Here is a 14,129-nt window from a genome sequence, read left to right as displayed (position 1 = left end):
TTTACAATCCAAATGATTAAACACTTTTCATGTGTAAACTGCCATGTTTCATCTTTGTTTTCCTGTTTATTTTATGTTCTCTAAAAGGAAAAGTTTAAGTTTTGCATACAATGAACTCTAGGTGTGAGAACAGCACTTCTCATATTACAACACATTTATTGATTTATTTGTAAGTCATGTTTGTGGAAGAGTATGACTGTCACAGAGTGAGATATACAACTTCATTTTTATGTTATTTATTTATGAGCATGCAATTTGTCATTAATATTAAATACTCCAAAAATGCTGATCTCGCAGACAGGTCATATGTAGTTCTTTGTGGAAATACACATCGCATAATTAGCTGAAGGAAATGCTTTTCTCCTAAACTATAAAAAGGCCGCTGACATTTACTAGCTTGTCTCGTTGAGTCCATTCACATGGTCCAGCAGACGATGCCTTCTACTCAGTCCTAAGAGAGAGAGAGGGGGGGGGGGACAAGAATTTAATTATGGCACATACGATAGCACAACTACCATCATCTTCAACGATAACAACTATCATATTCAAAAATCACACAAAAACTCCAACCAAATTGGGGAATTTGAGCTCAAAAGCATTGAAGAACTTCAATTTTTACATTTTTGCAATGACTTTAACTGACTTGTGATCATAACACAGTGATATAGCAGCAATATCACCCTGCAGCCCAAGACTGGTTGCCTACTGAAGCTAAGCAGGGTTGAGCCTGGCCAGGAGATGGATGGGAGACCTCCTGAGAAAACTAGGTGGTGCTAGTGAGACCAGCAGGGGGTGCTCACCCAGTGGTCTGTGTGGGTCCTAACACCCCAGTGTAGTAACGGGGACACTATACTGTAAAAAGCACCGTCCTTCGGCTGAGACGTTAGACCGAGCTCCTGATTCTCTGTGGTCATTAAAAATCTCAGGATGTCTTTTGAAAAGAGTACGGGTGTAACCCCAGCATCCTGGCCAAATTAGCCCATTGGCCTCTGACCATGATGGCCTCCTAACAATATGTACCACTGGCTTCATCACTCTGTCTCCTCTCCACCAGTAAGCTGGTGTGTGGTGGGCGTTCTGGCGCACTATGGCTGCCGTCGCTTCATCCAGGAGGTGGACGCTGCACACTGGTGGTGATGAGGAGAGACCCCTCTCAATGTAAGTACCCAGAAAAGTGCTATATAAATGTAACTAATTATTATATTTGAACTCAGTTCCCATCAAGTTCACACAGGTGTCCTAGAGAAAGGTGTAGTTCAAAACATTAACTCCAATAAAGTTCAAATACTACTTCATTTATAGTGCTGTCAAACGATTAATCACATTTATTTATTTACTTATTCCATGGTCTGTCTGAATACTGGACTCTGATTGGCTGGCAGGTGTTGATTAAATTAGTTTAACTGCAGGTCAGTTTAATCACCGCTCCTATTAATGCGCTGCTTTAAGCTGGGGCAGAGCAAAAATTAAATTTCCTAAATAAATTTCCTACCATAAATATATCAAAAGTTATTTTTTGATTAGTAATATGCATTGCTAAGAACTTCATTTGGACAACTTTAAAGATGATTTTCTCAATATTTATATTTTTGCACCCTCAGATTCCAGATTTTCAAATAGTTGTATCTCAGCCAAATATTGTCCTAACAAACCATACACCAATAGAAAGCTTATTTATTCAGCTTTCAGATAGTTTATATATTTCAAAACTGACCCTTGTGACTAGTTTTGAGTTCCATGGTCACACATGTGAACAAAAACATTTATTTTGGATGCGATTAATCGTTTGACAGCCCTCCATTATTTATTCATAGTTTCTTTTTTACTCTCTAAACTCATCATTCTAAGTAAAACACAATGATGCTCACGTTTATCTGGCAGTGGCACTCTTTGCTCTCTCAGCTGGTGCTCCACAGCACTGCGCCTTGGGAAGCTCGGTGTCTTTCTTTAAAACTGTGGGGCGCAGCACGTCGATGTCCCGTTCAAGGTGACCTAGCAGCTCGCTGACGATCCTCGGCGAGGCGTGGAAGTCGATGGAGAAGTATCCTCCGTGCGTGTGGCTAGAGTCGTGTTTGGAGATCTTGTAGGGCAGCCTGCGCTCTCCGAGGTTCTCCAGAGCCCGGACCACAGCGCCGCGCTCCAGCAGCGTCTCCACCGCGCGCCGCAGCACCACCGCCGTCTCCGGCCTCTGCATCGCCTTCAGGATCACACACAGCTCGTACCGCGGCATCTCCCGCTGCTGTCTCAACGGAGGGGCCACCGAGTTTAGTCACAGAGGTGCATGTGTGTCTTCTTCAAGGAGAAGCACGTGGAGTTTGATGTAGTGCTCCACCTACAGCATGGGAGGCTTACATCCTTCTGATGACCTTTGTCGCAGTCAAACCAACATTTATTCAGACACCTTCAACATTTCTCACAGTATCAAAGTTTATTTGCTATAGTTTAGAAAATGGTAATAAAATAATAATTTAAATATATTACACATTATTGGGAGATATTGAGTGACAACTGATATTTAAGCTGTTATAAAGATCTTATTTATTTACATTACAAGCTGTCAGAATTTCATCTGACTTCTTATACATATAAATAATAACTTCTGCATCAAATTGCATATTTCTGTTCAGATTATTGTTAATATTAATATAACTGCATTTTTTTTTATTGAATACTTGAAAAAGAACAATAACAATTGTGAACATTAACTCACAATAACATAATTATCCAGGGTCTTTCAGTCCAAAGTTTCAAAAAAGTGGTATCATCAGCCAGTTGACTGATGAGTATCTGTTTGTCAGCAATAGAGATACCATGAAGACCACTATTAGAAATATAATAAGCGAATATCTGGGAAACTAGTAAAAATAAATAAGGAGATAATGGACACCCTTGCCTAATACCACGTGACAAGTAAAATCTAGGAGAAGTACCATATTTTAATTTAATTGTGCTACTACAGTTGTAATATAGAGTTCTTACAGCCTTACAAAAATATTCACCAAAACCACATTTTCCCACTGATTTAAATATAAATTTATGTTCAACCGAATCAAAAGCTTTATAAAAATCCAGGAAAAGAATAAAACTATTATGTTCCAGCAGCAAACCACTATAATCCAATAAGTCTAAAACGAATCTAATATTATTCATTATATGTCGGTCCCCCATAAATCCAGACTGAGTCTCATCTATAACAGTATCCAAACAATCTTTAAGTCTTTTAGCAAATATTATGGCGAAACTTTTATAGTCATTGTTAAGGAGTGTGATGGGTCGCCAGTTGTCTAAATTGGTAAGATCCTTCTTAGGTTTAGGAATTAAAGTTATGATACCTTGCATCAATGTAGGAGGTAAAGCCTATTTTTCAATACTTTCTCTAAAAACCTGAGTTAAAAAGGGAGGAAGTTCATCAGCTCAGCTGTAAGTCCATCACACCCTGGGGACTTATTGTTTTTCAAACTCTTAATTGCTATTTGTACTTCCTCAGGAGTAACAATGCTATCAAAGAAAAATCTATCACTTTCAGATACAACCTTAACATAATTAACCGAGTCTAGAAATGAGGACGTTTGCTCTGAATACCTTGAACTATAAAGATTCTTCTAAAAATTGACACTGTAGTTTGCTATTTCCTTTGGATCTTTAACAATTTTGCCATCAACACAAAGTTGTTCAATTGTTGAGAGGGTAAAATTATGCTTTTCTAGCTTAAAAAAATATGCGGGATTGAGTTCTCCCTCTTCGAGCCATTTTTTCCTGGATCTTATATATGCACCCCTAGCCTTTGATAAGTACAGTTCATGCAATTTCATTTGCAAATCTGCAGTTTCAGATTTTTCTTCTAGAGACATGCAATCAAAATTATTAGACTGAGATAATTTCATGATTAGGTTGTCTTATGATTAGGTTGAAGTGTTCCAACTTTTCTCAAATAAACACCTGACTCAAACTTAAAAACTCCCAATTGGTACCAAAAGAATTTTGAATTGTGGCTGTTTTCCAATAGCTAGCAATTAATTCTTTAATTTTATCCTTTACATCTGGTAATTCTAACAGTGAACTGTTAAGTTTCCACAAAGAAGCTCTGCATTGGCCTGTTACATAATCTGCCATTAAAGGGGTATTAATAAAGATCGTTTTGTGGTCGGGGTACATTGAATGCCGACATTCAGATCAACATTTGACATACATTTTGATATGAGCCAATAATCAATACGAGATTGTCTTGAACCACTTTTATTGGCCCAAGTAAACTCTAAATTATTAGGGAATTTCTCTCTCCAAATATCCACCAATTCAAACTTATCTATTAGGTCTAATAGTGCAGGACTAGCACAAACTGTCATTTTTGGAGGATATCTGTCCAAAGAATTATTAAATGACACATTAAAGTCTCCTCCTAGAATGAAAAATGCATTAGGAAATTTATTAGACCAATATGTAAGTTTCTCATCTAATTTATAAAAAAAAAAAAATCATTATCCAAAGAATTATTGTACCCATATACATTTCCGCGAATTACAGCTTGTTGATTAAGTGAAATTACTAATAAATGAAAATGACCTAAGCTATCTGATTCTGACCCTAATATATCCCCACCAAATTTGTTTCTCAAAATGCTTACACCAGCTGAGTGTTCGGTGCCATGTGAACTCCAAATATCGTTACCCCACTGAGATTTCCACCATTTGTAATCATCAATAGTCGAATGACATTCCTGAAGAAAACAGAAATCAGATTTGTGTTTTTTAGCAAACAAAAAAAGAACTTTTCATTTGACACGATCCCTGAGGCCCCTGGCATTAAAGGATATTAAAGACAATGACATGAACCACGAACAATATAGAAAAGAAACAAGAAAAGAACAAAGTTTGAGTGAACCAAAAGAGTACACTCGTTCAATCACTATCCTCCGAAAAAAGCAACAACCACAACAACAGCTCAACCAGGAATAAGATGTTCAGATTTAAGTTCAGAGAATAAAGAATAAACTTCAGCTTGAGTAAAGATTTAAGAGCCCAAAGTAAAAGAAAATAAAAAAATTAAAATAATAATAAAATATGTATAAAAATAAATAAAGTAAAAATACATAAATTATATATATATATATATATATATATATATATATATATATATATATATATATATATATATATATATATATATATATATATATATATAAGCATTGCCGACATGTTAAGTGTTGCTACATCTTTAACGGTCACTCTTTTCAATCACAGCAAATGGACCGTGAAAGTCAGCTCTCTTTCCTTCCCATCTCGCCTTCTCTACCGTCGGCCACAGAAGAGATCTTGCATCCTTGTCTTTCTGCGAAAGACCCTCGAAGATCTTGATCTTCTTTTCCCTGAGAAGGACGGACGTTTTGGCATCTCTCCAAACTTTGTCCCGCTTGAACCACGACAAAAACAAGACAATTATGCGACGAGAGGATCTTTCCGCAGCAGAACGAGGTCCCAGCCTATGAGCGATGCCAACTCCATGGGGCAGATCTGCAGCGATGCTCGGGGAGACCTGGCTGAAGAGGTCGATGATCATCTGCTTTTCGTTCTCTCCTGCTTTCTCCGGAATACCAGCGACACAAAGATCCCATCTTCTCTTGTACACATCATTATACTTATCACGAAGGTCGACGTTGTCTTTCTCCAATCTTATGATTTTCTTTTCAGTTCCTCACCTGTTCACCGTGGAGTTCGAGGGAGCTGATTATCTGTTTAATAGAGTTTGAGTTTTCAAGTACCATTTTTTCAACTCCTTGAATTCGGCGCAAAGTTTCTTCGTGCATGGCTTCCATTCTCTGCATGAATCTCATTAGCATGGCATCACTCACTGAAGGACTGTCGGAACTCGGTTTACTTATTTTCACAGGGTTCGGTTCAGGTGTATCAGGTAAAAGTGTGAACTCAGCCTGTCCAACAACTGCAATTCGGCGTTTATAGTTCTCCTTGCATAGCTGTGCATAGCAAGGAGAGTTTCTTCTTTATCCTCCATATTCGTAAGTCAGCACAGCAATTTATAGTAAAAGCATGTGGGTTATTATTAGCGACTAGCTGGCAAAAGCGTCTTCAGTAGAGCTCGAATAGTAAAAAAATGCAATGGAAAAAAAGATAATTAAAGTAGGCTACTTAACTCATAATATAAACTATATCTTCCAGTTAGTTCTGAACATGAACTGTTTTTAAAAAACCCGGGATCTGAGCAAAGTTTTTAAGAGCTCCAGCAAACCTGTCTTGCTACGACGCCATCTTGCTTCGTTCGGCACATCCCTACCATTAGCTAGCTAGTGAAATAAACCATAGGCCATGCATTCCACATAAGTGTCATACGATATCAACCACACTAATAATACATGGATATACAATCACATCTGTCAAATAATATACACGGAGTACAGATAAGATATCTCTTACCTTGCAAATAGATTATGATCCAGGATGCTCCGATGCAAAACGGTGAGGAGGAGATTCAGGTGAGCGCTTCTTCTTCTTCTTCTGTGGATTTATTGGCGGGTTGCATACCACAACCTCCTGTGCTGGAGTGTGAAGTGATTTCAAACTTGATATATATTATGATATCTATCTATATTCTATTCTTAAATCCACTATTCCTAATGAATTAAAAAAATCATTAAGTAAGTGTGTGTGTGTGTGTGTGTGTGTGTGTGTGAATGTGTTTAGTAACGTGATGACTGATTAGATGCAGTACATGCACACTTGGGCTTGTTTCTTAACCAATTAGCTTATACAATTTATATGTTTGAAAACCGCCAAACTGATCCTAAACCAGCCCAAATTTTGTTCACCCACCCAAACCAATTTTTACACAACCTGCGCTTTCAGTGACGTCACACGCATTCTCCACTGGCCCTGGATCTTCTTCTTTTATTCTAATGCCACATTAAAATAACACAGACTTTTCTAGATTTATTATTAATTTCATTTATAGACTATGTTTTTTCCATGTGTAACCATGCATGACAAACCAGACACCAAAGCAGATGTTTAAATGCTTCGTGACTGGTTTGCACTGCTCTGCTGTTCTGTTCTCTGTTTGTTGTTAGGAAAACAAGGTTCAGGTCAAAGCAAAGAGTAGAGAATGAGAATCCGAACAGCAGGGACTTATTATTGAACATACTGAACAGAATATACATCTACAATGGCACTAATAAATGTAAATAAACACATATTAAGCAACATATCAGACAAAACAGATAAAATTGCATATATTCTAATAGAGAGAAAAACATAGCATAAATAAATATTAAAAAAGTGTAAGTAGGGGTCTCTTCATTCCTCTTCAAATAAATCATGTTCTCTTATTATTCCAACAATTTCTGGGCCTTTTTACTTTTCATATATTCCAGTGATGGAAAGTAATTATAAATAAAGTCTCTTTTAAAAATAGAAAAATAAGGTTTCGTCTTCATACATTTGCATTTATGAGAAATTTGCCCAGAATCAACATGATATTAATGAAAAAAAATCATTATTTTTATCATCTAACTTTATTCCGAACATAATGTGTTTTCTAACAAAATTGGGCAGTGACTGAATTTTAGTTTCCAACCAATATTGGAATCCACACAAATAAAGAAAAGATGATCAGTTGTCTCTCTGTCAAACTGACAGAAAATACAGACATTTTCTTCAAAGTTCAACCAAAAACTCAGATGAAGGATATATTCCATTAAATATTTTAAAATGAGTTTCCTTTGCTTTAAAAGCCACTGGCAGTGTTGGGAAGGTTACTTTGGAAATGTAATAGGTTACAGATTACACGTTACTCTACTTAAAATGTAATAAGTAGTGTAACTTTTCAATTACTTTATTAAAGTAATGTAACTGATTACATTTGATTACTTTTCTAAATTTCTAATGTTTTCAACTGTTAATCATTTTCAAACACACCAGGCAGGGATAATCTTACAGTATTACTCAACAGTCAACACTGATTCCTGTCAGACTTTTGAAATCCTTCATCACTTGAATTAAGATTATAATATTTATTATAAATCGAGCAGCTGTAGCGACAATGGGCACGAATAATGCCATCATTTCCAATGATCAGAGTAAGGACTTAATCGCATTATGATGTTTACATGTCAAGAGCAAAGCTCTTCACTCCCGTTTACAGGCAATTTCCATTATTCTTATTATTCGTTAAGAATTGTGGTTCTTTTTTTACTGCCATTATTTCACATACCCCACTGTAAAGCACAAATGATGAACTCAGAAAGAGCAGGTGTGTTACTGGCCGCTGTTTTCATTTATTTACGTCTAAGGATTTTGTATAGCTGAATTCCATGCTTTTTCAGCTCCATAGAAATGTGATGACAAACGAATTGCCTACACTGCTGTCGTGCTCTACTCGCCATTTTCAAGCATTTGTGAACTTTGACTTCCTCTATGTGACAACTAGCCCCTTATGAAAGCGCTTTCAATAACTATACGATAATACAACTGACACTAACTAACTATATAAGATAATAAAATAACCGCATTTAACAAATTATCGACTAATTTCGACATCATTACCTCTTTTCTCCTGAGCTTTTGATAAATATTGTCTGATGCGAAACTTCTGTTAAAGTCTCTTCTAGCGACTTGATTGCAGACAACTTGCATGACTATCTTAAACAGGGTAAGTCCTGGGGAAGTCGTGGCCTAATGGTTAGAGAGTCGGACTTGTAATCCAAAGGTTGCGGGTTCGAGTCTCCAGCCGGCAGGGATTGTAGGTGGGGGGAGTGAATGTCCAGCGCTCTCTCCATCCTCAATACCACGACTGAGGTGCCCTTGAGCAAGGCACCGAACCCCCAACTGCTCCCCGGGCGCCGCAGCATAAATGGCTGCCCACTGCTCCGGGTGTGTGTTCACTGCTGTGTGTGTGTTCACTGCTGTGTGTGTGTTCACTGCTGTGTGTGTGCACGTTGGATGGGTTAAATGCAGAGCACAAATTCCGAGTATGGGCAGTATGTCACTGTCACCATACTTGGCAGTATGTCACTTCACTAAAAGTAATGATCCAGAGTTTATGCTGCAGAGGAGAAGCCCCCAAACAACGCAGAATTGTGGATAAAGATACATCGGTCATCCTCTCGCAGATCTCGGGCCTTTCTCGGCTGGTGCAGGATAGATCGGACACAAAACAAATCACCGAGTTAAAGGAAACGATTGACGTCAATGATTGACGATTGACGTTATCTGCGCCGATGTCAATGCCATGAAACCTCAACTGAAACGAGCGGAAAAGTGTGCCGAGGAGCATGAAAGCTGTCTAATGATGCTGGAGGGCTATTCCCGCAGATGGAATTGAAGAATTCAGGGGATTCAAGAGAAAAATGGAGAAGATGTTCATCACGAGGTCTCTTGCCGCAGCATAAAGATAAACTGCCTGATGTCGTGGATGTTATCAAACCTGGAAGCAGCACTCCTAGAGCAATTATATTTCAGTTCACATCACGTTTTTTCAGGGATGCTGTCTGGCGTGGTGCCAAAGATGCAGCCTTTCTGAAGAACAACCACCTGAGGATCACTGAGGACTTGTCTCCTGTCGACAGAGAAAAGAGGCTGAAATTATGGCCTGCTGTCAAAAAAGCACGTAAGGAAAGCAAGAAAACGTTCTTCATCGGTGGTCGTGCTTTTGTAGACGGCCTTGAGATTTATCCACCCACTTAAACTACGAGGGATGCCCTACCATAATTAAGGTGAATGGAACTGGAAGAAAATAAAGGTTTACAGCCTCTTTCAGAGCAAAGCTACTCTCCTTTTTTCTTTGTTTAAAGACTCGAATGAGACTGAAACTCCATGTTTCAAATGTTTTGATTTGTAAATTTATAAAAGAGGCAGTAATACAAAAAAAAAAAAATTGTATTAAAAAGGGATTGCTGTTCTCATACACCTGTTGCAACCGTTTAAGATTTGCTATAATTTTTATAGGACTCTTCTGGGTTTAACTTTGTATTTTCTGTAGATTTTTGGTTTATGTCTTTATTTATTGTTTCTCTTAATTGTAGAGGGTTACGTAACATTGTTAAGAGGAAAGCCATTTATTTGTATTTGAAGCACTTTAATACAGATTTTATTTTATTTTTAAAGAGAGTATAGAAAGAGCCTTGCGTCCTCCGACTTTGTGTCAAGGATTTATAACGTTAATCTCAAAACCAAATAAAGATCCCTTGTTAATTGAGAATTGCTAAATAACGATTATAAAATTATTACTTTGGTTTTATCAAAAATATTAAAATGTGTTTTGAATAATTTAATTGATGAATATCAATCTGGCTTTCTACAAAAAAGGCACATTTTTAATAATATACGTCTGGTTTTAGACATTCTAGATTATTCTGACTTTTTCTCTAATGATAATCTTATTCTCTTCTTAGACTACTATAAAGCCTTTGATTCCCTGGAGCATGAATGTTTGTTACAGACTCTTCGCAAGGTGGGATTTAGTGACTTCTTTTGTAGATCTATTAAAATGCTTTATAACTAATTGCAATAGCTCTATCAAACTCAGCAGTGGTACCTCTCCTAGATTTACTCTTAATCAGGGAGTCAGGCAGGGATGCCCGATCAGCGGGTCAAACGCGTTTCAGTCCAGACTTACGATATGATTGAAACATGTTATAAATATTAAGCGTCTAATATCACTAATAACATTTATACACCATAATTTGAACTAAATATAATACAGACATAGATTAAAAGTAAATACATATTTAAAAAGGTGCAAATCAGCATCCATACTGCTTCTTTAACCTGTCTTTTTTTTTTTCAAATGTCAAACATTTTAATGTAAATAAATAAAAATGCTGCAGGCGTTTTCCCCCAGTTCATCATTCATCTAGAATAAAATCTTAATCTCGTATTTTCCTTAATGTTTATACTTATGATATATGATTTAAACATGTTATAAATATTAATATCATGATTTTAAGGGATTATTTTAACTAAATACACTCACCTAAAGGATTATTAGGAACACCTGTTCAATTTCTCATTAATGCAATTATCTAATCAACCAATCACATGGCAGTTGCTTCAATGCATTTAGGGGTGTGGTCCTGGTCAAGACAATCTCCTGAACTCCAAACTGAATGTCAGAATGGGAAAGAAAGGTGATTTAAGCAATTTTGAGCGTGGCATGGTTGTTGGTGCCAGACGGGCCGGTCTGAGTATTTCACAATCTACTCAGTTACTGGGATTTTCACGCACAACCATTTCTAGGGTTTACAAAGAATGGTGTGAAAAGGGAAAAACATCCAGTATGCGGCAGTCCTGTGGGCGAAAATGCCTTGTTGATGCTAGAGGTCAGAGGAGAATGGGCCGACTGATTCAAGCTGATAGAAGAGCAACTTTGACTGAAATAACCACTCGTTACAACCGAGGTATGCAGCAAAGCATTTGTGAAGCCACAACACGCAAAACCTTGAGGCAGATGGGCTACAACAGCAGAAGACCCCCACCGGGTACCACTCATCTCCACTACAAATAGGAAAAAGAGGCTACAATTTGCACGAGCTCACCAAAATTGGACGGTTGAAGACTGGAAAAATGTTGCCTGGTCTGATGAGTCTCGATTTCTGTTGAGACATTCAGATGGTAGAGTCAGAATTTGGCGTAAACAGAATGAGAACATGGATCCATCATGCCTTGTTACCACTGTGCAGGCTGGTGGTGTAATGGTGTGGGGGATGTTTTCTTGGCACACTTTAGGCCCCTTAGTGCCAATTGGGCATCGTTTAAATGCCACGGCCTACCTGAGCATTGTTTCTGACCATGTCCATCCCTTTATGACCACCATGTACCCATCCTCTGATGGCTACTTCCAGCAGGATAATGCACCATGTCACAAAGCTCGAATCATTTCAAATTGGTTTCTTGAACATGACAATGAGTTCACTGTACTAAAATGGCCCCCACAGTCACCAGATCTCAACCCAATAGAGCATCTTTGGGATGTGGTGGAACGGGAGCTTCGTGCCCTGGATGTGCATCCCACAAATCTCCATCAACTGCAGGATGCTATCCTATCAATATGGGCCAACATTTCTAAAGAATGCTTTCAGCACCTTGTTGAATCAATGCCACGTAGAATTAAGGCAGTTCTGAAGGTGAAAGGGGGTCAAACACAGTATTAGTATGGTGTTCCTAATAATCCTTTAGGTGAGTGTATAATACCTAGACAGATTAAAACTAATTTTAAATATAAAAAGGTGCAACTCAGCATTTATGCATATAGGCTATTTCATTTTTTCCCAAATGTTGAATATTTTAAAAATGTTTTTAAATAATAAAATAAAAAAGCAACTTTTTTTCTCAGTTCATCATCCATCCTTGGAAAAAAATGTTTTAATCAAAGTTTTAATTTAAAATTTTCCTTGATCTTTATATGATATGATTAAACATGTTATAATTACATATGTATATAAAACACATTTTAAAGCATTATTTAAACTAAATATAATATGGATTAAAACTAACTACAAATATAAAAATCAGCATTTTATAAATTTAAAAACATTTTTAAAATGTTCAACATTTTTTTTTTTTTTTTTTTCAAATGTTGAACATTTTAAAAATGTTTTTAAATAATAAAATAAATACAAATGCAACTTTGTTTCCCTTCAGTTCATCATCCATCCCTGGAAAAAAAAAAAAATAATAGATTTAATCCAGTCTTAATCTCAAATTACTTTTGATGTTTGGTCTCTTATTAACCGAAGCCTAATGAGATGCAAATATTATAGACAGGGTTTGTCTCATTAAATATGTTTCAAATACTAGATTAACTGTGAGTGCTGATTAACAGAAGTGCATCTGAGGTGAAAGTATATGTGCTGAAAGCTAGAATGAGCTCAGAACCTCACTCTTGATTTATCAGTTTTTAAATTTGTCAATACATTTTCTATCAGCAATCTGAATTGAGTCAATTACAGCGAGCTCTTTTGTTCCCAGCTGGCTGTACATTGGTTTGCAGTTGCTCATCTAATGGGCTCTTTGGGGATGAAGTCTCAGTGTGAAGCGTGTTTTGTTAATTCAGTAATTCAGTGTTTGACAGGCTTCTGTTCAGCAGTTGAGAAATCAGCATCACTCCTGGAGAAGACACTCAAGATTCAAGATTTTTTATTTGTCACATACACACTTATACAGAGTATAACCAGCAGTGAAATGTAGGTCAGGTCCGCTCCAAGGACAGTGCAATTATATAGAATACAAATATTAAGAAAAGAAAAGTAGAAAAAATAAAAGAATAAAATAAAATAAAAGATAAATATAAATGTGCAGGTCAGTGGGTTGTTGACTTAAATAGTACTATAAGAAGGAATGTGCAAAAAGTTGTACAGGGTATTTAAATAGCAGCAATACGAGGTAGAAAAAATTATGAATAACTTATTGATATAGTGATATTTACATGGAGTCAAGTGATGTTATGACAGAGTTAGAGTTTAGGAGCCTGATGGCCTGGGGGAAGAAGCTCCTCCTAAGTCTCTCAGTTTTTGCCATCAGGCTACGGAAGCGCTTACCAGATGGAAGCAAAGTGAATAGACGGTTACCAGGGTGATTAGAGTCCTTGATGATTTTAACAGCTCTATTTTTGCAGCGTTTGAGGTAGATGTCCTGCAGAGAGGGGAGAGCAGACCCTGAGATGCGCTCAGCTAAGCGCACAACTCTCTGTAGTGCTTTGCAGTCCTGATTGGAGCTGTTTCCATACCACACTGAGAAGTCAATACACTTTCTATGGTCCCTGAATAGAAAGTTTTCAGGATTGCTGGTGAGACCTTGAATTTGATTGTGTGACTGTGACGTCTCTGTAGCGGCTCCTTATTCACCATCAGCTGATCCTGAGGAAACTGCACTGACCGATAAATACTCAGAGTCCTACAATAAAACACACAGACAGTCAGATATGAGTCTGAGACATTACTGCTGTCACATCACATCAGCAGATCCAGCTCAGAAAACACACAGTATATGCATATTACCGCCACAGATATGAATGAAAACTGATCATAGATTAATAACAGTACATGATCAACAACTATCACTTAGAGACTCTGTAAGAGATTAAAATATTCATTTATTCATAAATCAGTCACATCACAGAATTAA

The 14,129-nt window shown here is 37.2% G+C and overlaps 2 protein-coding genes across 2 annotated transcripts in view; both read right to left on the bottom strand.

The window, feature by feature from the left end:
• Positions 1-3: 3 nt before the first annotated feature.
• Positions 4-2,322, bottom strand: LOC306884478 (small ribosomal subunit protein bS6m-like). Its single transcript, XM_079440371.1, has 2 exons — positions 1,869-2,322; positions 4-451 (listed from the first exon to the last, which is right to left on the bottom strand). Exon 1 carries the CDS (start codon positions 2,228-2,230, stop codon positions 1,871-1,873), a length of 360 nt encoding a protein of 119 aa, XP_079296497.1. The 5' UTR covers positions 2,231-2,322; the 3' UTR covers positions 4-451; positions 1,869-1,870.
• A 10,804-nt stretch (positions 2,323-13,126) lies between these two features.
• The window catches only part of LOC306884643 (NACHT, LRR and PYD domains-containing protein 3-like), a 28,701-nt gene continuing 27,698 nt past the window's right edge, over positions 13,127-14,129 (bottom strand). Inside the window, exon 5 of the mRNA XM_079440702.1 lies at positions 13,127-13,898. Within this exon, the coding sequence (XP_079296828.1) occupies positions 13,897-13,898 (2 nt within the window). The 3' untranslated portion in view covers positions 13,127-13,896. The remainder of the gene's footprint in view (positions 13,899-14,129) is intronic.

The sequence above is a fragment of the Barbus barbus genome, assembly GCF_936440315.1.
Source record: "Barbus barbus genome assembly, chromosome: 18".
NCBI classification, from domain to species: Eukaryota; Metazoa; Chordata; class Actinopteri; order Cypriniformes; family Cyprinidae; genus Barbus; species Barbus barbus.
The sequence above is the reverse complement of the archived record's forward strand: the minus strand, read 5'-3'. Positions and strand labels throughout refer to the sequence as shown.